The sequence below is a fragment of the Meleagris gallopavo genome, chromosome 2 (assembly GCF_000146605.3).
Source record: "Meleagris gallopavo isolate NT-WF06-2002-E0010 breed Aviagen turkey brand Nicholas breeding stock chromosome 2, Turkey_5.1, whole genome shotgun sequence".
Classification (NCBI taxonomy): Eukaryota; Metazoa; Chordata; class Aves; order Galliformes; family Phasianidae; genus Meleagris; species Meleagris gallopavo.
In genome coordinates, this window is record NC_015012.2 from 27048712 (window position 1) to 27076483 (window position 27772).

At 35.6% G+C, this 27772-nt stretch overlaps 1 protein-coding gene across 2 annotated transcripts in view; it reads left to right on the top strand.

The window, feature by feature from the left end:
- The first annotated feature begins 784 nt into the window (after positions 1–784).
- The window catches only part of RGS7 (regulator of G protein signaling 7), a 38594-nt gene continuing 11606 nt past the window's right edge, over positions 785–27772 (top strand). For both annotated transcript variants that reach the window (XM_031552388.1, XM_031552387.1), the window contains exons 1-9: positions 785–850; positions 2667–2743; positions 2881–2962; positions 13951–14025; positions 14544–14642; positions 15383–15444; positions 16680–16790; positions 17271–17396; positions 25241–25427. In XM_031552388.1, coding sequence (XP_031408248.1) covers positions 809–850; positions 2667–2743; positions 2881–2962; positions 13951–14025; positions 14544–14642; positions 15383–15444; positions 16680–16790; positions 17271–17396; positions 25241–25427 — 861 coding nt within the window. In that variant the 5' untranslated portion in view covers positions 785–808. The remainder of the gene's footprint in view (positions 851–2666; positions 2744–2880; positions 2963–13950; positions 14026–14543; positions 14643–15382; positions 15445–16679; positions 16791–17270; positions 17397–25240; positions 25428–27772) is intronic.

Sequence of the window (27772 nt, forward strand, 5' to 3'; positions counted from 1 at the left end):
AGGCTTTAGCAGAAGGAATTGTATTGCCCTCCTTATCTTTCTGTTGGGGCATCCTGTGTAATGTTTTGAGGTGCTGGGAAGTAAATAAATCTGTTGGAAATATGCTTCATTTGTAAAGAATATAGAGACTAAAGAAGTAAGAATCAAGCTTTTATTCAAATAGAAACAACTGTGCTGTCTGTATAACCTTAACTTTCATTTTCATGCTTTCAGTATTTACTTCCATTTTACTATTCTGTTCAGTCAGCACGAAGTGGAGGCAGAACAGATCTGATGAACGATTTTGGTTTCAAAAAAGAATGAAAGATTTTATATCTAGTGCTACTCCTTTTTCATTTTTGTGATCTAATCTTGTTTTAAATGGAAGTCATTGCAGACTGTCCTGTATGATACTTGATTTTTTTTTAAATCAATTTTTAATTAAAATTTTATGTACACAATTTTTATTTTTCCTGAGGAATGCACACACAGTTAAAGATGTTTTTGCCATTTTGTCTTTAATTTGCCATGAAATAAATTCACTGCAAGTATCTCGTGCATTTTGTATATGATATCTATTACATAAAGCAGATTTTATAATTATTTAATGAACCTTTGTATCTGACCTGTAATTTCAGTTAAATTACTTGTAGTATTGATCCTCCATTTAAAGCTTTTCAGAACAGAAGAAGAATTCAAAACGAAAAAGAGAGCAAGCAGTAAAATATAGATGAAGGCTCTAGATTTCTGGTCTGCTGTGTTTGTGAGATAGTCGCAAATCCTGTATGATTTTTATTCTGTTTCAGCGGTTTACCTCTGCAAGCGGACAATGCAAAATAAAGCAAGGCTAGAGCTAGCAGACTATGAAGCTGTAAGTACCTGAGGAAAAGTAAATTTCTTTGCTGATCTTAATTAGCATGTAAAATAATGATAAGCATGAGAACTGTGGGCATTCTGTAGTTATACAACTTTTGCCAGCATGTGGGTTTGACATTGCTCAGGAGTCATAAAAGCTGTTTGAGAGACAGTAGCAAAGGCTGGCTGGGCAAGAGTTGACACTTTTGGCTTGTCTCTAATACAGGATCATCATGCAAGGATCAGAAACAGCTGCTTGCAAATCCCACATACACCTCGTGTTTGAAAGCAATTGTACTCTACATAGTGTAAAGGCTTGAATGAAAAGTCTCTGGCAATGTTTTGAGAAGCATTTAGTAGCTATAGAGATATGAATCTCATTCTTAAAAGTGTTGCTGGCACTTGAGCTTACATCTCATCAGTTATACTATAGGCAAAGACTGTTAGAGTAGAAGCACTTCCCACTCTAAATGTCGTGCTCTGCCCCAGGCAAGAAAGCAAGGTAATTGAGGCCAGGAAGAGCAGTAGGAGGAAGGAGTTTGATTAGGTGATGAGGACGGCACTGACCAAGGAGATGGGTTGGATTCCATCCCTATTCCTCCAAAAGTTCCTGAATTTTTCATGAAAGTGTCAACATAAAATTCATGCATAGTCCTGTCTCCGCTCTGAAAGCTGTCCAGCTGTGTTACTATGACATGATAGCAGGATAGTCAGCCAGACCTCTCAACATGCCAAATACTCCAGCCTCAGCATCATGCTGACAGACTTCATTGCATCTTCTGGCACAAACTTGATTTTCAGTGTACTGCGCTGTGATATGTATGATTTTATATTTGCATACCTTAGAATATTTACCTCCAGTATGCTATTCATAAGAGCCTTTATTGGTATTTGCAAGATTTCCAGTCTCTGTAATCTTTATTTTTGGTAAGAATTTAGTTGAGAGATGTTTGCAATGCATAGAAATACAATTAACACAACACCTTTTGTTAGGAAGTTTAAAGATGTTTTTTCACTTAATGTCAATAAAAAAAATGTGCAGTGGCAACTGGGATCTTTCTTGATGAATGTAAGTACCTCATTCTTCTCCATGTTATCATACTGCGTGCTGCTGCCTCTTAAGCTTGAGAGAGATAGAAAAGCTCTGTCACAGACCATGAAACTGTTCCAGTGCCACCAAAATAATTTTCTCAAGGATTGGAAAATCTTCTTCCTGTTATTAGTAGTAGAATATAGTATATATACATTCCTCATGCAGTATTAAATAACTTTAGTCTGCATTTCTTTTGAAATGAGAATAGCTGTGGATAGCTTGAAAGACTCCCACATTACAAAAATATTCCTACTTTCTCATTATTGTATTTTAAATACATTTGAATGTAGCCAACATTATCAAACACAGGTCACTCATACAGGCAACTGATGGAATTTGTCATGTAGATCATGCAATATGGAAATTTCTTCTGTTACCTTTCATGAGTAGATATAAAACAAGAATGTGGTTTTGCATTATTACAGGATTACCCAGTCCAACACCCAGCACATGGAAATCTTTCAAAAATCTCCTGTTCTGTTAGAGGGTTTCCTCCACCCTTATCATCAAATTTTCAAAGCAAGAATAGTGAGGACATTAAAAAGTAGATTGATGCTGTGTTCTATCCTCCTTGGATTTGTGCAAACACTTTAAATCATAAGGTACTTTTACACTGGTACACACTGTGGCTTGCATTACGTCTTTTTTGGGGGGAGGCATGGGAGGAGGAAAAGGTAAGGCAAAAACTATTAAACAGTAAATTGCTACCTAACTTGTCAAAACTGTGATCTGTTTTCAGGAGAGCTTGGCCAGGCTACAGCGCGCATTTGCTCGGAAGTGGGAGTTTATTTTTATGCAAGCTGAAGCACAAGCAAAGTAAGTTCCTTTGAAGATGAGTTTTGTGTATGTGCATGTGCTTTTAAAGGGAATAGGGGATAAATAAGATATTGGAAGCCTCTTGTGTTTCAAATCACTAACACGTTTTTCTTTCAAATATCTCATAATAATGACAGAGTTGACAAGAAGAGAGACAAGATAGAAAGGAAAATTCTTGACAGCCAGGAGCGAGCGTTTTGGGATGTGCACCGGCCAGTGGTGAGTGCTGGTGGAGTTATGCTGCCTGGGAGCAGGACTGATGGTAAACATTAGTCTCTGCAGGGTGTTCAGGTAGTTTGGAAACAAGTAAAAGGATTGTAAAGCATGATTTGGGGCCCGCCTTCCTATTTGCAATATCAACAGTTTCTATCATTCTGCTATTTAAGACTGCTTTTAAGTTTACACACAGTTTAGGGTTTTCAGGAAATAGATTTGTTGTGTCTAATTTCTTGAATCAGAAAGTAACTTTTTTTTGGCTATTACAGTCTCAAATCTTTTGCAAGGTATGAGTCACACCACCAAATTTTCATCATATCTAAAACTGCTTTTAAATAAATCAGAATATATTTTAATCTAATTATTTGCTTGCTAAGCCTTCCAATTTCACTGGTCATAGTTTCAATTTTTTTTTAATGTGCATAAGGGTTAGCTATTGTTAGCTATGATATGTGAAAGCTGTACAGTCTTGACAAGATTTGTCAGATTTCTCTTTCAAAGTCCATCTGAAATTAAAAAAAAAAAAGTCCTACTGCTTCAGAGAGTGAAAACTAGAGAGAAAACACTGAATGCCACAACAATTCTGATTGATCTTTGAGAAGTGAATAATCACACTGTTTTGCATTACTACAGAATTATATCTGTTTTTAAGCTACATATATATTTTTGATATAATTGTCAGTGAAATAGAACATGGACTGTATCTTCCACTGACATTTTAATAAATACGGAACTAAAGCTTAGTCATTTTTATTCCTAGTTGTTAGATGACTTAAAATGTAACAACAGCTGGTGCTATGTTCCAAGTAATTGTTTTGAGGAAGTAAGGTCAGGTTGATGAAACCTTTAGAAGAGGTGGATGGCGTGAAAAAGTTTCAAAGAAAAAATAATGAACTTCAACAGAGTCAACTTGCACTTGTGTAGAGTGGTATTGGAAGAGCAGTAGAAGAAATGGATTTTTAGGTAGGATTTAAAACATCAAGTAGGGAAAATCATTTGAAGTGAAAGATTCAGTCTGCAGGCATTAGATACAAGAACATTATTGTCTAGTCACTGGCATTAAACAACAAAGGAGGGCAGAAAAACAATCTGCCACCTGATGTTCTGCCACCTGATGGAAGCTGCCAATAGGAGAGACATGGAATGTTTCTATGCACATAAGAAGTTTAAAAGCAGACAGCACTTATCTTAGCTGCAGAAATGGATTTAAGGGATTTGAATCTGGAAATGAGATGCTGTTTCCATGTTTGGAAGAGAAGTAGTTGAAGGTTTGAGTTAAGGTATGGGCAGACAATAAGGAGAGATTTAAAGGCATCAGAGATAGAGGAAATTGAATCTGATTAAGAGCTTTGACTGAACTGTGGATAAATCTACCTAGTCTTTCTGAGATTTTTAACCTGGCTGTAGACAGACCTAGGAAATATCAAAGATAAAAGATTGACTTATAGTCAGGAGCCTAGATTGCTGGCTTTGAGAGATATAAATAGAAGAATGGAGAGGAAATCATTGGCACTTGGGCTAAACCTAACAACACTTTTTTTTTTTTTTTCTCCCCTTTGTGTAATGGCAGAGTAAATATATCTTAAGAGCTTTCCTTTTCTTTACATCTTCCCTGAAAGAGCATTTCCCTAATTTTGAAACTTCTATAAATAGCAGACTATGGAACTGATTGAATGAAAATTGATTAGGAGAATTAGAGTTTCAGTCAAAAAGCAGTAACAAAACAGCTAAAGCAGGGAAGACAGTTCCTCTAAGGTGAAAAGAAATTAAGTTGTTCTTCTTTGAAAAGTAATGTTAAATGTCTGGATTGAAGCCTTTATAAAAGAACTCATAGCTTTCCTGAATCTAGGCAGATTCTGTTAAGATCAAAAGTGACTATAAGACCAATACACTGATGATACAACATTTGTAAATACTTCTGATTTCAAGATTTAGGGGTTTCATGACTTTGTTGCCTGGTAGCAAAGTAAGGAAAAAGTAACCTTGTCATTTCTTTAAGGCCTTGTCACACATTCCACACCCTCATCTTTTCTGCCTATTACATTGTTTACTGCATTCTGTTTCCATTGATTTCATTTTACCTATTTATATTTTAAAATTGTAATTTATGTGGTCTGAACATGATCCTCAGTATCTGAGCCAGAAGGTAATACTACCAGGTGTTCAGGGTCATGCGGTGGATAACTGTGGTTATTTGTTCTGGGCTTTCTTTTCTTTTTTTTCATTTATTTTGCTTTTAATGACTTTTCCATCCCGTTCTTCAAGATCAGCCTCAAAGACTTGGCAAAGGACTCCATTTAACTTGGCCAAGGTGGAACAGTCCTTTTTTTCACACTTCATGTGCTACAGACCTTGAACTTTTCTGGGTCAGTTACTTGTTCAGCAACAGAACACTTCTCTCTGCTTTTCCTTGTAAACATCTATAGGAAACAGACATAAATTATGCCATCCAACTTATCTGGTGATGTATCATGTCTTCTTTTGCACCTGTTTCACCATGTACTTTTACAAGGGAGTTACCCATCCAACAGTCAGGGAATGTGGCCAACACAGCTGTTGGCAGCCTCAAATAATCACACTTCTGGTAATAAAATAAATGCATTGTACAGTGTGTTATTTTTGGAATTGTGAAATAAAACTGATGAGGTAATGGGAAGATGCAGAAAAATGAGATGACCTGGTTTTTAGTAAGACTCAGTTCTGGTAGCAACTGGGATAATAAGCTGAAATATTAAGTACAGTACAAAACATAGATTTAACAGATTTCCTTATGCATTAGTATTGCAAATACTGTAATTTTCACAAAGATCATATTAACACATTCTTAATTAATATTCATACTACTTAAACAAATTTTGAATCTATGCACTTTATGTAATTTATGTACAGTAATATCTGGTTCTGAAAACTAGTCACTACAAACCTAAAACAACCTGTTGTAAATTAAGAATAGTCAGAAATTGGATTAGCTTTCAGAAAGAATTAAGCATATCAGTTCTGTCGAGTCATAAACTCTTTAGCACTGTTTCTAGTTTACTTTTAAGTGACTTAAGTCTTTAAAAATTACATTTCAACATCCCTTTTGTATGAATATTATATATTATGTCTTTTCTGTGACAAAGAAATCACTATAAGAAATATTTTCAAAAGTGATATGATGAAATCCTATTCTCTTAAAGTGAAAACCCAGTTTTGTACTAAATCTTAAACAAGCAAGGAAATGAGAATGTGAGCATCAATGTCACGATTCAAGATGCTCACATATGGATTAAATTTATGGCTAAGCTTATTATATTAAATTTCTTGAAAATCTCTATGTATCTCTTCTTCTCCTGTCCCAAGAAAACCCTTTATTTGCAAAGGCACTGGAATTTATTTTGTGCCTGATATTAGATATTTTTCCTTTTTTTTTTTTTTTTTTTTTAAAGATACTGGAAAAGATGCTGAAGTTTTAAGCAACACTAACTTTGCTGTTAGTGGTTGAGTGTGACTTCCCATCTCTTACTTTTTAAAACAATTAGTTTTGTTGTACTGCACGTGTTACTTAAAGCTTGATCAAACTAATTGATCATTTCTTCTGTATCTGATGCTCTTTGAACCTCATTTTTCTTGTCTAAACAAGAGAACTTGTCAACTTTTAGTTAAATTTTAATCCATTGATTGCAATCCTATTCATGCTTCGATTAATTTTAAACTGCAGAACAACAGGGGATCTTCTGCCATTTTAATAGTATCAGTTATCTTCAAATAAATCCTTGACTAAAGCATGTATTGATTTTACTAACTGGTACAAATCGCAAGTTGTCCTTTATAAGAGACTTGTCTATAGTAGGTTTAACTTATGCTTATGCCTGTATTTGCAGTTTATCAAGAATTCATTATTTCTGCATCAGTGTATTTCCAGTGGATGACACAATGAGGATTATTGCTCATTCATTTCACTTTAATAAATAAATTTGTAACTGTATATCTCTTTTATGTAATAACTCAAAATGAAATTAACTAAAGAGGACATATATTGAGCATTTAAATTCACTCTGTGCTTCCTGTGTAGTTCTCTATTAAAATCTTCAACAGGAGAGAACAGTTAATCCTAACAAAGCTTTTATTAATTATTAGCAGGACGATCCTTTCCTTTGTAGGAACCACTCCAGTAAGGTTTGACATTGGATATACTGAGGCCTGAAATGCCATTTCAATAAATGAATAAGAAAGCATGAAAAGCTATATTTAGGAAATTAAAAGCCAACAGATTGTACATTGTCAGCTGATATAGGCAAGTTTTAGCAGCTAAGATGTGTAATACAAATTTGTTTCCATAATATTACTTGAGTGTAGATCACTATTTTCAAAGATAGTTCCAGCATCTTGTCAAATGTATCATGTTTTAAAAATGCATTCAAATTAAGGAGTATAACCAAATTTGTGTCTGTTCTATGCAAGTCCACTTCCAAATTGTATTCACTTATTTTAGTGTCAGACTGAATTCATAATACTGTAATTATTTACCCTATTAGTGTTCCAGAAGGATTGTATTTAGTAGTATAGTACAGGTGTTATAAGATGAATGATTAAAAGGCTGAAGAAATTGTGAAAAATACTTCAGTAGAACAAGCAGGTTTTAATAATTTTTTCCTGATTACAGGGAAGGCACCCAGGAATTAATTTGAAACATAACTGCTACAAAATTTATCCTGTAAGAAAATCTTGGGATTTTCTTCCTAAACATTAAATATAATTTATCAGTGTTAATTAGAAAGCATCACTGTACTTCCCAGATGAGCTAACTTACAACAGAAAAGAGAGTCCTTGAGAAGAACTAGGAAAACTGTGATACGATTTTAGAAAAGTTTGGTCTGGAGTTGTAGAGAGTTGAAAGAACTTGGTAATATCTGTACATAAAGTCATAATCAAGCTAATCTACTTATTGCAATTTCTATAATGTCCCCATGGACTTTAATCTATGGCTACTGGATTTTTTTTTTTTTTTGGTCAGTTATTTGACACTGATTGATGTAACAGTTATAAAGTGAGCTATCAAATAAACATCAGGAAAACAGTTATTTGATTTTCTTTTAAAGAAAATCAAAGAGAGCAACCATCCTTTGACAGGACCTTATAAAGGCTGTTTCTCTAAACTCTTTTAAAAGAGCTGACCAATTGTACTTGGCACATTGGGAGTGTTTCTATAAGACTTTCCATTGTACCATCAAAGTTATTAATAGTTGAGCTCCTGCACAGCAAAGCCTTTTTACCCATTGACCCTGAAGTGCATAATGTAGAGTAAAATGAGGTAAAAGCAAAAATATAAAAAAAATTGTACGAAAACCTCAGCCCTTCCTTATAAGTCTTCACAGGTTCTACACACTCCAATGACTTGCATCTCTGGGAAATGAAAAATTGCTGCATTGCAGGAGAATATAGCCTGTGTTTTTCTCTGTGAGAAACACTCCTAGCCATTACTGACAACTTGTTCAATAAAAGGTTTTAATGTCTCCTTTGATGCTAGATGTTGTCTGAGAAAAATAAACTTTCCCACATATCCAAGGTCAAACTGGAGATTCCTCTGGCTATCCTCATTTATTTTTTCCAGCTGAGCACCACTGGCATTATTTTCTTTGCCATGCTTCTTTCATCCTCTTATTCTTGTTTGAATTTCAACTATGCACAGTCCAGCTAGCTCCACAAGTAAATTGGAATATTAAAACAACAGATAAAATTTAACTCTGATATTCTCCAAAGTATTTATTATCTAATTATCTTCGTTTCCCTCATTTAGAAGTGAGAAATATTAATAGTGACTGCTGAGGTTTAGAAGACTCCTTTCCTAAAAAAGCAACAAATCATGACAGAAATCATGACAGGTCAAAAGACAGTTTTCAACCTCTGTATTGTCTTTACATTTGTGTATTTGACATACTTGCTCTGTCTTTTTTTTTTACTCTCTTTTTTCCAAGTGGGAACTGAGATACTTCATGTTAAATTACATAAATCTGAAGCATTAAATTTGTTATTTTTTATTACATTTAACCAGTTAGTCCCTGCTTGCAAAACAAATGTAAAGATCTATTTCAAAATGAATTGACAATGAAACCCAGGGAAATTTTACATTTACTACTTTAATGTACCCTGCGTTTATGGGTGTGCATATTGAAAGGATGCAATTATTTTAAATATCACCTATGCTTTTCTAGCTGAAGAGGCTGTGAGATTTACTTTTCCTTAGGTCAACACTTAGTTTATTTTTATGAGTTGAGAACACACACTACTGGCTGTTAGAGAGCAGAGGAAGCAACTTACCAGTCTTGTCTTTCCATTCTGCTGTTGAGGAGATTGGAGGACAGGGTGATCAATTTCACACTGCCATGAACATTTCACTGAAGATTTCACAGTGTGGATTATTTGTATTTCATTCCCTGCTCTTTGTAAAGATCATAGCCTGTATCACAAAAACATGGGCTGAGAGGGACCTCTGGAGGTCCTTGATTTCAACCTCCTGCTCATAGCAGTGCTAAGTTGAATAAAATTGTCCAGGCCCTCGTTTACACAAGTTTTGAAAATCACAAAGAATAGAGATTCTGCAGCCCCTCTAAGCAATTTCTTTCTATTACGAAGAAGATTTCCTTTGTAGCTAACAGCACTTTCCCTTACTGCCATTTCTGACTGTTGCTTCTCGTGCTTTTACGGTACACGTCTGGAACAAGTCCAGCTTTGCAAGCCCCCTTCTGGCATCAGAAGACAGCAGTTAGCTGTCCCCTTTTGAAAGATAAATAAGTCTGATTCCCTCAGCCTCTCTTTGTCTGTCATACATTTAGCCTGCTGATCATATTCCTTCACTAGATTTTTCCATTTTGAATTTATATCTTGCATTGTCTGCGAGGCCCCAAACTGGTCTTAGGATTCCAGATGTATTATTCTCAAGACCTTAAGCAAAAGAATTAACCCCATCCTTTGCCTGCTGGTTGTGCTCTTGCTAATTCAGCTGGATGTGTGATTAACCTGCATGGCTGCAAGGGCACGCTGCTGACTCCTACTTCAGCTTCTACAGAGCAGCAACACAGGCAGGCAATTCCCACCCTATTCCAACAGATGAGGTCAGATTCACATAAAGTCTTCCACTCCACCAGTTGTGTGATGCAAAGAAAGAGAAGCTTCATCCTTCTGCTGTGTTTCTTAGTGGAATCCTACCATGTAGCCTCCTATACAGTATCAATAGAAAGTAGTGTTGACAGGATTCATACTAATGTGATTGTTCAATAACTGAAGTAGGAATAAATAAATTCTTCGATATGTGTTGTGGGTTTTATTTTTTTGTTTTTAAATATTTATCTGTAAATTTTCAATTCAGCACTGAATTTATTGTCATTGGTCTGTTCAGCCTGGGGATAAGAAGACTTAGGAGCGATCTAATTAGTGTTTATAGGAATCTACAGGGAGGTGGGAGGTAAATGGATGAAGCCAGGCTCTTCTTGGTGGTGTTTAGTGATAGGGCAAAGAGCAATGGCCTAAAATGTGAACATAGGGAGTTCCATAAAAGCATGCAAAAGAACTTATTTACGGGAAGGGTGATGGAGCACTGGGACAGGTTGCACAGAGAGGATGTAGAGTCTCCTTCTATGGAGATATTTGTGACCCATCTGGATGCCTATCTGTGCAACCCATTGTAGGGAACCTTGCCTTGCAGGGAGGTTGGACTCAACGATCTCTTGAGGTCCTTTCCAATCTCAGCGATTCTGTGTAAATTAACAGCGTCATTTATACTTTGAGAGTGAGTCAGCTGATGGATGAAAATAAAATCAGGTTCCTTTAAATATGTCAGTATTTCAGACATCTTATTAATATCAGATAGGGGTCTAATTCTATCCTGGTTATGATCTTGCTGTATGACAATTTCAGCAAGGTCACAAGAGCTTCCTATGTGTTTGTGACTATGGGGGACTGTTTTCATATAAGAAGAAGAAATTTCTTCCACAAACTTGGAAGAAATAAGCATTCTATTTACTTTTATATAATAGGCTTCAATTCTTCCAGGAAGTCTGTTTGAAAATTATTTATGGCATTAGTATGGAAATTATATACTACACACTAAATGGGAGTCTTGCAGCCGAGCACTCTGACAGGCATCTCACTATTTTAACTATGGTAGCCCAGTTAAAAAACAACACAAAACACAGCTGGATGTAATTGTATCGAAAGACATACTTATTATGTTAATAGGGGCATATGAATAAAATGAAACATTGTCCAGCAAAGCAAAGGTTTTCCAGCAAAGACTGGATTACTTTGGCAAGATGTTCAAATGATGCAACCTTTTATTTTTGTTTTAATTGAAAAGATGTTTGGTATTTATTCTTAAGTACTGACAGATGAAGTGTGGCAGCACCACAGAAACAAGAAAACTTATATCAAGAATCACTTTAATAAATATTCTTTAATTGAGAATAAAGTACAAATTATGACCCTGATTCTTCTAGTGCTATAATTTGAATCATATTATGAGAACACTCTTGTAATAGTGGTGACATATCTGCTAAGCCCCTTTTACCCTAGCCTGTGATAGTACTGTGATAGTGCCTTTCACTGCCTTCCCCTGCTCAATGAAGCTTCCTGATTTTCCATTCTGCTGCTACTCCTGCTGTGCAACAGCAACATAACATCACCCCAAGAGGTTGTAAACAGCCAGGTTTCAGTAAGATTCTACCTGATGCTGTAGAAATTCATTATTGAATTGGGTCTCCTTCTGAAAAGTGCAGGCATTGCCCTTCTTTCAATCCTACAAGTTTCCCAGAATTTCTTGTTGTCATCGGTCTGCAGAACTTGTAAGTTACCTGGTCAAAGTGCTAGATCTGGTTATGCCAATTCATTGCTAGTGGACTTGAAATCTTTCAAAACAAGATGCCTCAGATGAGTTTTAAGTTTTGTTTTAAGACATGTTTTTAACAAACCATAACTGAAAACTAAAAAAAACCTGTAACAGTTTGTACCTTATGTAAGTGTGCCTGCTATTCAAATAGCTGCTTTCAGGGGCTGAAATACTGTTAAAAGCGCGAGTCTTCATGGCCAGCTGCTGCCATAATCCTGAAGTAGATGTAATGTTTTCTTTTTAACTTTGTATCTCAGTATACTATCCTGTGAAATTGCTTTCAGCTTTAAATTGATTGTCATACGGAATTTTGTACTTTTCAACCTATTGTTGAGTTTGAGAGTTACAAACTATTCTGAGATTTAGCACTCAATTAACTTTTGTTGCTAAATAGAAGAAATGCTAGTGTGGTGAAAAAATGTTGTTTGTTACATTTTATTTCATTATTACATAATTAAAAGATGAAAATATCTTTGGGTAGAGCTTTATTTCCCCTAAATAATACCAACCCAACTACAACAGTGTAGTTACAACAGTGATTCTTGACAGTCTAATCATTGGTTAATCTATCAACACTCACAGTCAAAATATTGTTAAATCACTGTCCTTCCCTACTGTGGAAAGCCACAAGGTGAGCTGTTTCAGTGATAATAACATTAGAAAACAGTGTAGAAGAATTTATTGCCAACAGATCTGCAGAGAAGAGCAGTGCTGAATACAGCGTACTGATTGCTATAGGAAAAAGAAATAAACCCACAAAATTTCAAATGTACCCTGCAATGAACTTATACAGTTCCTCTTATGTAACATGGATAATGTTAAATTTTATGGACATTATATTTTCATGGAAAAAAATGTCTCAGTAAATGGGTTATTAATGCTCTGTACCAATCCAAAGGAATAAGAATGCATTTGCATGCAAATTCTGCAGTAAAATGGTATTCTTGGTACATTACACAGATCCAGTCCTGATATTATCCCAGTGCCTATGTATATTCTTAGTAATGAAGAACTGTTTATTCTTGAAATATAATATGAATAAAATACATATAATTGTAGTACTTTACAGTTAAAAAAGTGTAATTTTTAAAAAATATTGCATTTAAAATCAGGCTGTTATTTGAAATAGGTTTCTTGAGATAAAGTACCATTGTCCTGTTTAATGAAATGTATTTGTTTCTTGGCTCTGTCAATATAAGAAAGATATAAAAGTTTTTTTCTGTGAAGATTTACACCTGCACCTTATCAAGCGTTTTGCAGAATGATGAGAAGACATGTAGGTTACTCTTGAAGTAATGTCTCCTATTTATTTCCATAGAAACTACAATGGATAAAAAGAGCACAATAACAATAATTAGATAGAGCAAATTCTCAGCTACAAAACACTATTTTTCTATGTAATCACCACCATTAGCTGTGCATTTTTACCAGCATTGAACAGGAGCTCGCATGCTAACAGAGGTGACCCACTGTTGCTGTTGTCACTGCTGAAACACACCACCCGCCACCTCACTGTGCTCACAACCACTGCTTGATCTCCATAAATGTTCAGTATGCATAGATGAAGGTCCATGAATGGCATTTTTTCTGGTTGAAGGAATTCAGTGACACACCTTTGCTCCATTCGTACTTCCATGTCAGATACCATTTTGTCAGACTGCCCCTCTGCCGCTGTCTGTCACATGGCAACAACATGTAACAGAATGTTGATGGGAGGGTTCAACTTGGACTGTCATACCATCAATATCCACCTCTGATATCATGAGCCAACATAATAAAACAGGAGGCACTACTTTTGGAGCAGTCCTGATGGTTTTGCCTTTAGTGTGATAATAATTCTACTTTGTCTGGCAAGTAAATTCCAAATTCCACTAAAAATAAAACAAGCCAACCTACTTTCACTAAGAATGTACTCTCACTAGAGAGTAGATTTTTTACTTCCCACACCCAGTGGGATATCTAATCCCCTTAAAATCAATAGGTGAAGCTCACCTGAGAGAATAACAATTATTAGTTGCTTCCAGAAATGAATTAAAAAAATGGACTTCTACAGGGAGTTAGTACTTAAAGAAAGTTATGAAAGATGAATTAAAAGAAACTAGTGCTTTCCTTTCTTTTTCTTGAATAGCCTGGATGTGTAAACACTACTGAAGTGGATATAAAAAAGTCTTCAAGAATGAGAAATCCACATAAAACAAGAAAGGTAAGTACTGCTATTATATAAGAAGCAGGAAATGGAGGTAATTTATTGCATGAAATTCTGTAGTTTATTAAAATATTTTTTTATTACTGCTGCAGGAATGAGTACATGAACATATTTTGTTACTTAATAAGCTCTTAAATTAATTAGTATTTACAAATTTTCTAATAATAAATTCTGTCACATAAGAAAGTGTTTGGAGGAATACTCAGAGATTATGAAAATAATCATTTTTGCATATGTTATTCATGTTGTTCAGTAGTTTGAATAAATTGTTTATGTCATTAGTTAAGGAAAAATAAATGAAAACTGCAGTGTAAACTATAACAGTAGTATTTCTTGTGCAACCTTTAATGAAAAGAAACAAAATTTTATGTGAGCACATTGGTTTATTTACAGTTTTTTTAGAAGCTGGTGATCTGGAATAAAGTCTTGAGCACTTTATTCCAGTTATGTACTGTGGGTTAATGTAGAAAATGGTGTTTAAAAGCAACTATCATTGTTCCATATTTTTTGCATAGTCTGTCTATGGCTTACAAAATGACATCCGAAGTCACAGCCCTACTCACACACCAGTACCAGAGACTAAGCCTCCAACAGAAGATGAACTACACCAAGAGGTTTGAAAAAATAACTACAAGCATTTACTTTTAAATGAACTTCTTAAGAAAGTAGGTAGTAAACCAAAAATTGTCCTACCTGGGAAGTATGTTCAGAGTAGATCTGTGAATTCTTAGTAGACCTTTTCCTTGCACCGTATATATGGACTTAGGTATGTAATTTCTATTAAAATTAATAAGACAGAACGTGACATGTTTTATATCTCACATGAAACAGTTGAAGGCAGTTAGAAACAGTCCAGTTGGCGGGTTCTTTGCATAGCTCAGCCCATTAGCTCCTTTAGTATTAGACTGCTCAATCACTCTTCCTTTCAACACTCTGATTTGAGCTATGGGGGCACACTAACCTCTCATTGTGTGCATATATGGGTTCACACATTTATCTATTGTTAATGTTTCATTAATCTTTCCTGAGGCATTAGAATTGGGAGAAGGTAAATGTCTGAAGAGTTAGTAGCTTTCTTCAAAAATCTAAAAAAGGCTAATTGAATTTCTTTTGATGAACCTGTAGGGAAAATGTTACACGTTACACTGGGTCTTTTTTTTTTTTTTGCCTCTGTATAATCTTTCTCTTTGATGGAAAATTCCATTTATTTTAGAACTACACTGATGAAGTGTTGTTTTATTTCAGATATACTTCTTTTCTGTGCCTCAGGGTAAATTACAGCCCTAATAAAAAAGTTATGGAAATAGAGTCATGTTATGAATTACTCATAACACTCTGCTTTCCTTTCTTGCAGATTAAACACTGGCAAATGCAATTAGACAGACATCGATTAAAAATGTCAAAAGTTGCAGAGAGGTAAGTATATTGTTACAGCTTCTGTTTTTTCAATTAGACTGATAACTATTGGGAAAATGTCAGCATGAAATAGCTTGAAAGAAAGAGAGGCAAGAAAACTCATGTCACAGAAATAACTGAAGAGAGTTTAAGTGTGAGGTATGAAGTCTTTTTCTGATAAAAAATGGCCCAGATATTCTTGATAAATTCAAGTCACTGTAGTGGCCTCTGACCAAGTGTTCTCAAGTTTCCCCTTGCATTGACAGGGAGGCTAACTAGAAATAGGTCTAGGGTTATAGTTTGATATTTCAAAAGGGTAATCACTGACAAAGCAAGGGATCTGATTGATAGAGCTGGCAGGGTGATGAGCTCTCAGCTTGAGCAAAATGGCTCTGAGCTTACAACCAACAAGAGCATGTAACACTAGCAGGAATCTGTTTCCAAGTTGGAACAAAATATGCAAGTAAGGGGCTAGACCAAACCATTCAAAAAGGCTCCTTTCTAAGGAGTTCACCTTCAGTTTAGGTAAAGAAAATGTCTGCTGTACCTTACGGATCATGAAGTACATGGATAAAGTAAAAACTGCAGAAAGATTAAGCTGCATAAGATCAACTGAAGGAAATAAAACCAAACATGTCTTCATCCTATCATATAGGTGTGTCCACATGTGTTTGTTTATATATACATATTTATGTATTCACATGCATTGTGTTCTGCTTGCTGAACAGTAGAGATTACAGACCAGACTAAGTACACTGTAAGCAGTAAACAACAACAACTAATATTTTTCCTCACTTTTCAATGATTTTCAAGAATTATTAGGCAAAAAGAAAGTGGGAATTAGAACGTGGGAGACATAAAGTAACAGAACAAAACATAAAGAAGTTTTTAGTTTGCTCAGGGATTCAGACCTATTCATGAACCCTGAAGATTTTTGAAAAAAAACAGCTTTGTGTTTTTTGGGGATATTTTTGGACATATTAGGAAAGTTTGTAATTTATTTTATTTCAGCTCTTGATAAGAAAGACTTAAAGCACTCTCTTTCTTCGAGGATCCACAAGTTTGGTGTCAATGGAATCATTAATTATTTTAAAGCAGAGCAAACATATTTTAGCTTGAGCTTGTAGGTTGTTTTGGAATGCACATATACCTGGTTACAATGGGTCGGTTGAGGCACAGTAGCTTCTTCACTGGATAACACAATAAGGTTTTCTCCCCTCCTGACATGACAATGTTTGGTGCTCTTGTTTTCCTAGTCTATTAGCTTATACAGAGCAGTATTTGGAATATGATCCTTTTCTTGTGCCCCCTGATCCCTCAAACCCTTGGATATCTGATGACACCACTTTCTGGGAACTGGAAGCAAGGTATATATTTTTCTTTTGTCTTTTGAGTGAAGGGTGCTTCTCTTGAAATGTGAAAGTTTCAGACAGAAAGAGGTATCGAAGGAAAGTACTGAAGCAAAAGTAAATGCAATATCCTTTTGGTCTGTCTAGCTTTAGTTTCGTAACATGTGAAGAGCTATGGATTAATAAATCTGCGTAAAGTTACAGTAACCAGTCTATAGGCTTCCAGTGTGGAGAAAAAAACCATGACTTTTTGAAATCTGGTAACATTTGCTGGTTGGAAGTCCTTTTTCTTTTGCAAAAGTGAATGCATTTTATCTTCATCCTGTCTGAGCGCTAACAGTCGGGTTACTCATTGTTGAACTTTGCACTGATGTGAGCGATCTGGAAAGTGAGAAATTTTGGCTGAGCTCTAGGACTTTATCTACTATATTCTGTACATAGAGCGCTAAAACACTGAAGTATTGCTGATTGTGGGTTTTATTGCTTCCTTTCCTGTAGCAAAGAGCCAGGACAGCAGAGGGTGAAACGATGGGGATTTGGCATGGATGAAGCTTTGAAAGACCCTGTGGGAAGAGAGCAATTTCTCAAGTTCCTGGAGTCAGAATTCAGCTCTGAAAATTTAAGGTGAAATACTTTATGTTTTAGTAGCTCCTAAGATACTTCTTATTTTCTTATTAATATTTTTGGATGATATATTCTTTCTTGACTTCAATCCAATCAAAAGTTATCTTGTATCTTATCTTTTGGAGTCAAGTCATGTGGATTGCTGCCTGCTTTTATACTTAGGTTGAGAGAAAAACTAATATAGTTAGCAGAGACTCACAAGAAATAGTTTCCCATTCATATTCAACTTTTGGTCCAAATACCCACATAAGAGACTTTCTCTTAGCTCATTCTATTATACAGCATTAAAACACTGACCTACTCAAAACCTATTCAGTAGCTTTCATTTTGTTTGGTTTTGTGAAAAAAGTAAAGTTTTAAAGAAAATTTGTTAAAAAAAATAGATAAAGTATTTAGAAATAAAAATTAAAACTTTCACTGTTGGTCCCATTTATGTGGATTCTTGGTCTTTTGAGAAGCTCCATGAAGATCATACGGATCAGACACAACAGAAGTAGTGTGATGTTCACCTTTCAAATTTCTTACTAATTGCAAAATGCAAATTTGTTTTTAGTGTATGAATCTTAAATCACATATGTATATAAGCAGTATTATTTCAAAAAGATTATTCAAAGTACTATTTCAAATATTTCAAGAGAAATATTCTTTGTCTTAAATAAATCATATTCCATCCATTGGCTTTCAGCATATTTAGTATTGCTGTTCTGAGGAAGTCTTATGGCAGGGATTACTCCAGAGGAACCAATAACAGTATTTTGATTGATGAGTCAGGCTGTATATAGTACATAAGCATGTATGCCACTGTTTTCTCTATATTCCATCTTGTCAAATGTCATCTGTACCACTTCTCATTCACCAATAGCATAAGGAATATAAAATCCTATTTGCTTACATTACAAAACTTAGAAAATTCCAGAACCACTTTTTTTTTTTTTCATGTGTGCCTGCACCTAGTCCTAAGTGGTGCAGTATAACCTTTCCTTTTCCTTTACACAGCATTAGAGTTACCTTTACATAGTATTTTACAAAAGGCATTTAGCACTTTGTGGTGTTGATTCCTTAAATGCTCAATAACTGCACATACCTCCTTGTTGTTAATTTAGAATTAACTACGGAATAAAGAGAGATGGATTTATCTAAGTTGCTGACCATGTTCATACTCTGAACTTTGCATCACAAGTGTATATTGTCTACTCTGTACCTTATATTACCCAAATCACTTTTTTTACTTTACCCCTCTGGAAATATGGCTCAAACATGGAAATATAGCCTGATTTCTATGCAGATAAGTTCATTAGTGACATATACAGATTTTTTGTTAATTAACAAATCCAGTGGTGAAGTCAGCATGATACTCAAAGAGGGAAAAAATCATTTTTTCACTCACAAAACATTCTGGCAATTCCTTATGCAGAGCAGCTGTTCAAACATAAACCTATCCAGCCTGGTATGTACTGCAGTTTCAGTGTGTTTCTGTGATTCATTTGTCTCTCTGCCAACTGCAGTGTTACCCACATAATCCCCGGCTCTTTTCTCTAATCCTATTTACAACACTAACCACAGGCAAACTGCAAGTGACTGATCCAGAAAAATACACTAGAGAAATTTGTTCAGAGCTGATTCCTTGACATGCCATCTTCTCTTCTATCTCTCTAGATTTTTACATTGGTATTATAAAATACCTAGCAGCAGTAGTGAATATGAGCTTAAAGGCTTCATTGGGAAAAATCAAGCAGAGGATCAAATTCTTACTTTAAAGGGGCTTTCTGCGATGATTAACTGAAAACTGTCTCACAAGCTCCGAATTACATTTATGCATTCTCAAGCTGGGGAAATCAATCCACAGTTAAGCTCAAACAGTAAAATCAGGTTACAAAGCATGAATTTGTAAGACTCATTGTATATGAGAAAAAAATATTACAGGTCACACTAAGAAAATTAAAAGCACTTGAGGCATGGTGGTTTCAAGCATTATTGTTAGAGAAACCTTAAATTTAAAAGACTACCTGTCTGTTTGCTCGGCTATTAACCTCACTACAGCAATTAGTTTTTCTTTTTTTGAATTGACAGCCACGTTGAACAAAATGTTTATTTCCATTCACATCTTCCTACTGTAACAGTGTGAATTCAAGTCAGTAGCTAGCTCTTATCCTTCTACAGTCATAATCAATAAGTGCCATTAAACTCAAGGGAGGTAATACAGCTGTATTACCAGAGGAACCAATAACAGTATTTCGATTGATGAGTCAGGCTGTATATAGTACATAAGCATGTATGCCACTGTTTTCTCTATATTCCATCTTGTCAAATGTCATCTGTACCACTTCTCATTCACCAATAGCAAAAGGAATATAAAATCCCAGTACAGTACAAGAGATATTCAGACACTACAGAGAGATTCAGTATTAATTGATTAGAATTCTTATACCTCACTTCAAAACAAACAATCACAAAAGCCTGAAATATGAATCAGTTGCTAAGTCTACCAGATACACCGTTTGTATTCAAGTGTGATTGTCTAAGTAGTTAAATGCTCCAGTATTACTGTTTCATTGACTTGAACTGAGAGTGCCTAAACTGGCTGAGAACCTGAGTCTTAAAGGATATAGCTTGTGTTTTGAGAAACAGAACAGGGATAAAGAAACTTGAGTCATGAGTTAAAACTAAGAACTGTGCAATCATGGGGAATGCAATCAGAACTTACTTCTTTTTTCTGTCTCTCTCTGTTGTTTTTCTTTCTTTGCCTATAAATTGAAATTAATAGTATTTCCCTCTCCAGGGGTGTTGTAAAGGGTAGCAAAGGAATGTTCCTTCTGAGGGAGATATCCAGTAAAACTCTAAGCCATCTCATGAATCTAGCTCTGCTTGATCATTTAGCAAAGAGCTCTTTAGAAAGTCCGATAAGGTTTATCAGCATGGCAGCTTAATTGCAATGTGATTGTGTTTTACTAACAGCCAGAATGGATTCTTCATTCACCTAACATATCTACGGGTTGTAATCTCTCCTTATCATGCAGCTGTTTTGAATGGATCACTTTGCATACAGTTCAATACAGGAGAGCAAACAGCTGAAGTTTGGATAATTTATAAAAATTCCCACTACATATTACAAACATGGTGACCAATATTCAGAATTCATGAGACTTAAGTTTTGGCATGATCCAGTGCTGCTGAGTTCAGTTGCAAGGCAGTTCAAGCATGGGAAAGGAGATTTTCAAAGAATAACCTACTGAAATGAATCTTATGGAAATGTGGCACCTGGAAACTGAATTTCTTCATCTCTGTAGAAAATTTCCATTCCTCTCCCTACCCTTCTTTTGTCTTCATGCAGCAGAATTTTTTGGAAAAATAGCATTCATGTGAACTGTACGTTTGCTTCTATGTGGTTGTTTTGTAGGAATTACCAACGATTGGAAGATTTAAATAGTTTCAGTGCTGCCAATCTGAAAGCCTGTCACAGTCTATTATGCAGTACTGCAGTAGGGGTGATCTCCAAAGTTGCAAAAGCCTCACAGGTTAATGAATGGAGGGCAGTGACAGAGCATCTTCCTCGATACACAGAAGCAAAAGCCACTGGACCTGTTGCCCTTTCCTTTGATCCTCATTTACTATCTTCAATAATGAATGAGCAAGTTAAGGAAAAGAGGCACTGAGTTCTATCTGTTTAGAGAAAGGTGAGGGACTGAGAAGTTAGTTAAATTAAGTGTTTTCTCCCAATGAAGTTTGATGTGCTCAGAGCTCTGCAAGCTGAGATTATGTGAAATTTTTATCATGGACTCCTAAATTGCTATAAAAATGTTCTACACTGGAAATCAATGCTGTGATTATGTCCTATAAAATAAATGAATTAAAAAGTACTACCAAAATGTGTAATTTTGCCCACAAATTGTTTCAGTCATAGTGCTTAATTTTATGTTTTATTTACTCCAGTGGTACTGGTAATTTTTTTAATTACAGCATGACAGTACTTTTACTAGAGCACTAGAGGGAAAATAGTGCAAGAAGCGAAGTTCTTTCTCTAAATCCAGCTTGTTTCACTTTCTTCTTTTGTCGCTCTTTGTTATTGATGACCAATCTTCACTAACAGGGAAGTTATAAATGTATAATGAAGAATTAACTGTACTTAATAGTTTAGCAGATCTGAACAGAAGCACTGGTAAGGAAACTTTCTTTGAGGCACTGCTAGTGTTTATTCCTCATACTGTTGATTATGAGACCTTGTTCTAAGTGCCAAAAAAGTGTTCTAATGTGGCCAAAATGTAATCTTTGAGGCTGAAATTGCCTGTGCTTTACTTCTGTTTCAGTCAGAAGTGTAAACTCCAAGTCCCCAAAATATTGTAATTTCTGCATCAGAAGACAAATCTTGAAGTTTGAAGTTGTATTTGGCAAGAAGGTGGTTTCTAGGAGTCAAAGAGTAATCTTTCATGCAGCTAGAAAAAAATGCTAGCTGTTTTTCTCAATGCAATTTGTTAAGGTCTTGCTGAAAGTGCTGAGGTCTGTGTCTGACCTGTTGTGACACATACATTGGTTGCAAAGCCCATGGAAAATCCACCTTGCTTTCTCAATGTTGCTTAATTCTTACACATTTGTTGAAAATCTCTGCAGCTTTTTTCCTCTGTCTGTGTTCTTATGTTCCTATGGGCTAAATATAGCTGATTAGCTTAATCTGGGATCTGCTGTTGGCTGCCTCATACATTTAGGTCAGTTAATGGGACAGAAGCTGGGATACAGCTGTGCTATATATCTGGCATGGCCACCCACACTTTGAAAGTTTTCCAGCTGGAGATCATAAGCCCCAGATGTCTTTCAACATGTGTCCTATCATGTTATGTGGCTGGAGGTACAACTCTCATGCTTCTCACTCAGCCATACATCTGGCTTGTGACCCAGTATAACACAGCCCAAATGCTGGGATGAACAAAGCAGCAAGGTTTATACCTTGGCCCTCAGACTGTCTATTCAAATGGTATTGAGCAACCTCTAGTGAGGATCTCCATGACTGAAGCTAACCTACATGAACAGGATTTTCAAGTTTTATCCAAGGAAAGAGACAAAGCTCTAGTTCCTTCTGTGAAGTGTAGAACCAAGTATGTGCATAAATTTGTCCAGAAAATGCAGTTGGGATCCCCTCTATCCTCTCTTCCCCTTTTGTATATTTACTCTTGCAGACATACCCTTTGCTACTGGAGTTTTTCCATGCTTAAGCTCTTGCCCGCGAGGCAGAGGTATAAAAGAGGACAGGTGCATCTTTTGATTCGAGGCCTCTGCTGAGATCTTGTAGAATCCATTTTCACTTCCTTCAATAATCTGTGCTTTTGGTAGCCATGTGATATTCAGAAATGTTATTTTAGAAAATACAAGAGGTAGCAGCCTCATTTTTGGCTTTTCCTAATTTTGCATATTTTACTTTAATTCTTATGTGGGAGGAGGGTAAGCATTTTCTCTTAAACGTAGATTAAGAAATTGAAAAGTAGATTAAATTAGTGAACTGGGTTTTGACTGTGAATAAGCTTCTTAGATGGAGCATACTGCAGAAATCAGCATTTTCTTCATGCTTTTAAAGTGTTTTCTATATTTAGAGCCTCACATTTCCAGTAGAGCTTTTAAATGCTAATGTTAGAAGGGTGGAATAAAATTAATTTATTGAAAATCTGATGTTCAGCCTCTAAGAATGTATCCATACAACCTTGCTATTCCGTATTGGAAGCTTCTTGTTTAACACAAAGAAGTCCAATTTATCTCCCATCTATTTTTCCATAATTGAGTATAACCTACTGTATGGAAACAGTTTACTTGAAAAAGAAAATAGCATCCTAAGGCATACTTGTAGTGACTTTCAGAAATATTGGCAGTCATATAAAGGAACAAACAAGAATGTGACAGCTTTGAGCTAGATACTCAGGATGTCTGCAGGGTGATAGAAAATGTATGTTTACAAAGAACATCCTTCTCTTTCATTTTTCTATTCCTTACCTGACTTTGATACACATGAGTAATCAGTCAGTCCCAGAAGATGCGTTTAAAGGGGTTGGCACTGCAGGATATGCACTTTTAGATGCAAATATTAAAAGTAGCTTAAGGAAACCAAAGTAGGTTGCCCAAATTTGACAGAGTGAACTGAGTTAGAGTTTCTGAGCTGTGCAGTTTTTAAACTTGAGTTATGAGGCCTTTATACTTACTGCATTGCCGTCAGATTCCCAGAATATATCTGTGGGCTTTGTGCAGAACTATTTTCAATTCATATCGCAGATCGTACAAATATGTGGTTCTACTCAGAATATTTGAAACTAAAGTTTTTTTTTGTGTTGGCACAGACCTTGTGACCTTGGAGAAAACACTGTACATTATTAATGTATTTGTGAAACTGGGACAATATTACTTCTTTATCTCTTGGAGAATTTTATGGGATTAACAGACTGAGAGGCTGTGCATAAATACTATGCAACTGGAAGCTGCAGAAGTACCTAAAATAGTCAGCTTGGTGTGACACCGACTATGGTGGCTTGGAAGCCATGAGCATGGGCTCCTTCCATCTGTGCTATAAAGCAGTTTCGAAACAGAACTGAAGGATTAATTACTGCCCAGAAGATAAATTATCTCAATTGAAGAATGTATCCTAAGAGGAATACTCTTTTTCTTTACAGTGCTTTACTGTCTCTTATGTGTTGTTGCAGTAACCAAATTATGACTTCTACTTAGTGTGATATTATTTTGTTTACCTGAACACCCATCCACAGTTCCTCTCTCCAACCATTCACTCCTGGACAAAGCTAGGAGATTTCAGTTTGATTTTATGTTTTAAACAGGATTGAACCACATTTTAAAGGTCCACCTAAATTAGCTGTCAGCCTTGTAAAAATCTGACTTGTTTCACAGTTAACTCAGCCGACTTGTTTCATAGGGACAACCATGTCAAAACAATACTGAAAAGTTATATCTTTTGCAGTGGTTGCATTATGTAACGTGATAAAAATCATACTTTAATCGAGCTCTTTGAGGAAAAAAAATACAACAGTGTAAGGGTTCTGTAGTGCACATAAGCATGACATCCTGATTTAATTTGAGTTTTGTGCAGTGAGAGTCCAAATAGCTGTAAGAGAGGTAACAATAAAGAGCTTCTAATAGGAAATAACAACAGAATAACAAAGCTCATAGCTAGCTGGCTGTGATCACATCTTGATCAAGCCCTTTCTAGTGATCCTTCTCTAGAATGAGAAGAATGGCTGTCACTGTGGTTGCCTGATGCTGGTTTGCTCTGCAGCAGGGGAATGGGTGCTTCTGTTCAATGCTGCAGTTAAAAAAAAAATAAATAAATTTAGAAATGCAATACTGAACAAATAAATGAAATTATAGAAATGCTTTTCCTTTATATACATAATTTATGGAGTAAAAGTAGCAATATTGTCAATACAGTTATTTGGCTGATAGCTTAGCAGGACTTAGATTTACATAGATAATCAGGAGCATAAGTTCTTATTAGCTTCTGAAGGAATGTCAAAAGCAATAAGTTTATAAGTGATGTAAGACCTTGTGACTCAGGTGAAATGAAATCTCAGTTTAATTCCAGTTAAATGAAAACCTCCTAAGAAAGCTACACATACATAAGAAATGAAGCATTTCTCACCTCTCTTATCTAGGCTTGTAATTGCTTTTTATGACAGTTGGATTGCCTGACAAGGCACCAGTTTTGATCCCAGAATAAATTGATAGATTTTACCTATTTTCATGCGTTTCATATGAAACTTTTAGTTGCCTTACTCTTTTTTTTAAGAGCAAAGAAAACTGTCAGCATTTCATTAGTGATTATATTGAGCTGGAAGTCAAGATGATGTGTTGTGCCATAGGTTCTGGTTAGCAGTAGAAGACCTGAAGAAGAGGCCTATCCGTGAAGTTCCTGCTCGTGTCCAAGAAATCTGGCAAGAATTTCTTGCTCCAGGTGCACCCAGTGCCATCAATCTAGATTCAAAAAGTTATGACAAAACCACGCAGAATGTAAAAGACCCTGGAAGATACACATTTGAAGATGCTCAGGTCAGTTTGCAATTCTTTTTATGGACATCTGAAACACAATATTGGCTACTGAGATGCATATGCATAAAAGAAGATATATTTGAAAATTAAACAGTAATGTTCTGTTTCCCAAATCGATATTTTGGAAATTCAAATGTGTAACATTTATTTGCATCTGGATGCTTCAAGCTCAAAAAGGGGAGATTTGGTTAGACATAAGGAAAAAAATCTTTTACAGTTAAGGTGGTGAGGCACTGAACCCAGTGGTTGCACTGGTTGCTCAGTGATGTGGTTGATGACCCATTCCTGGAGACTTTCAAGGTGAGGCTGGATCAGGCCCTGGGCCACCTGATCTAGGTGTGCATGTCCCTGTTCGTTGCAGGGGAGTTAGACTAAATGGCCTTTAAAGGTCCCTTTGAACTCAAAGGATTCTACGAGTCTATGATTCTATGATTAATTCTGTTCATGAAACTTCTGTATCCAGTGTCTTCAACTGGGTTTGGTATGCATCAATTTCTAGTTCTCAAGATCTGCCTGTGAAGGACTTCCCTTTATACAAACTCAGTATCTTTTCTCTCAGTGCTCATCCAAAACTGCTGTTGTCATTTATAATAGTGAGCCTTCTCATCATGAAGAAAATATGACTTGTGAAGAAAACTTGATAATGGCTTATGCAGAAATATCATATTCCATGGATGTTGTATTAAATTATCATCTACAGAACATCCTAAGGATGTGTTCTTTGATAAGCAGTATTATAGAAGTAAAGAACAGTCTGTAAATGTCTAATCTGGCTTTTTGGGGTTTGAGTTAGTACATTTTTGAATACCACAATCAAAAGATACTTTCATTCAGAGCTAGTTTGTGAAGATGCTTACTTTTTGAGAAGGGAGCATAAGTTAAAGCAGTAAAATACAAATTTCTGTTTTCCTCAGGGGAAACTGATAAACAAAAATCCCCCCCCAAAAAAACCAAACAACAAACAACAACAAAAAAAAAAACAACCAAGCACTTAAATAGCAAATGAAATTTCATTTGACTCATAGATTAATATTTTATACTTGAAGACTTCTGAGTAATGCAACAGAAATAACTGGATTCACAACAAAAGTTGTAGAACTACTCCTACCCTCTGTTCTTCATAAGCAGCCTAGTGATGAAAATTTAATTATTAATGCAAAGTGAAATGGTGTCAAAAGGAGAGATTGAGATCATATCCCTACAGAATTTTCTACAGCTTGATTATTAGGCCATCAACTTGGAAGCCAGGACATACTGCTCTAAGACCCTCAAAGCAGAAGGGAAATTGAATCTGACAGTACTTCTACTTTTTGGGAAAGTGCCTCTGCCCTAAATAGGAAGACAAATAATTCTACCAATATAAAAAGAAAGAAAATTTGTGTGCTCCCATATTGCTGTTATAATAGCAACCTATGATGTAACAATAATATAGTCATTAAACACTATATAATTCATACTGATTTTAATAAGCCAAACAAGTGGGTCTTGCTTACATATACTGAGCCACTGGAGATTTAGGAATTTAACATACAGCAAAAACAGGTTGCTCAAATAAAAGCTCTAGCAAGTTCAGAGGTTGAAAGGAAAATACTTCTTTGCAATTGAGTCAGAAAAGGAAAAATTAATTCCTTGCCAGCGTCCAATTTTTGTTTCATAAAAATAGGTGTAAAGTTTCAATGTCATTTTACTTCCAGATTTACTTCTTTTTTTTTTTCTCTTTTTTTTCTCCCCTTCAGTTTCTAAAAGAGGTAAAGTATGTTGTCCATATGCAAGAAAGAATCCTTACCTGCATTCAGGCTTCTGTGTATTTGATGCAGTTCAGCATACAGCTCGAGCCAGGAAGGATCCATTTTGCAGAGTAAAAGGGGCAGGCCCAACTCCAGCTTGATGCTTTACCACCTCTCATTGTGTCCCACCTGCAGTGGCAGAGTTCAGTCAGGAGTGGGGCACTGCCTCTTGGGAAAGGGACCACTAACAACTCATTTTTGGCAGACACCAAGTCATTTAATTGTGCTTTAAAATGCTTTGAAAAGCATTTCTGGACTTGAAAGATGGTACTGTGGGATTCTATATCAAATGAGAGAGATACAAAAGTAAAAATAGACCAATTGTGCTAAATAATATCCATCCTCAATTCCTGACTTATTGTACATTAACAATATTAATGCAACCTAATTTAGTCTTGTTTTTATAGGGTAGATTTTTACAGATATAGCATTTTAATGCCCATCATCACTGATCTGTACGCCAGTACCAAAGTCTCCTTCTGCTCTCAATTGCCTGAATCAGCTGCTCTTGTATAAACTGAATGGAATTAAAACTCCCCAAATGAACAAGCCTGAGTT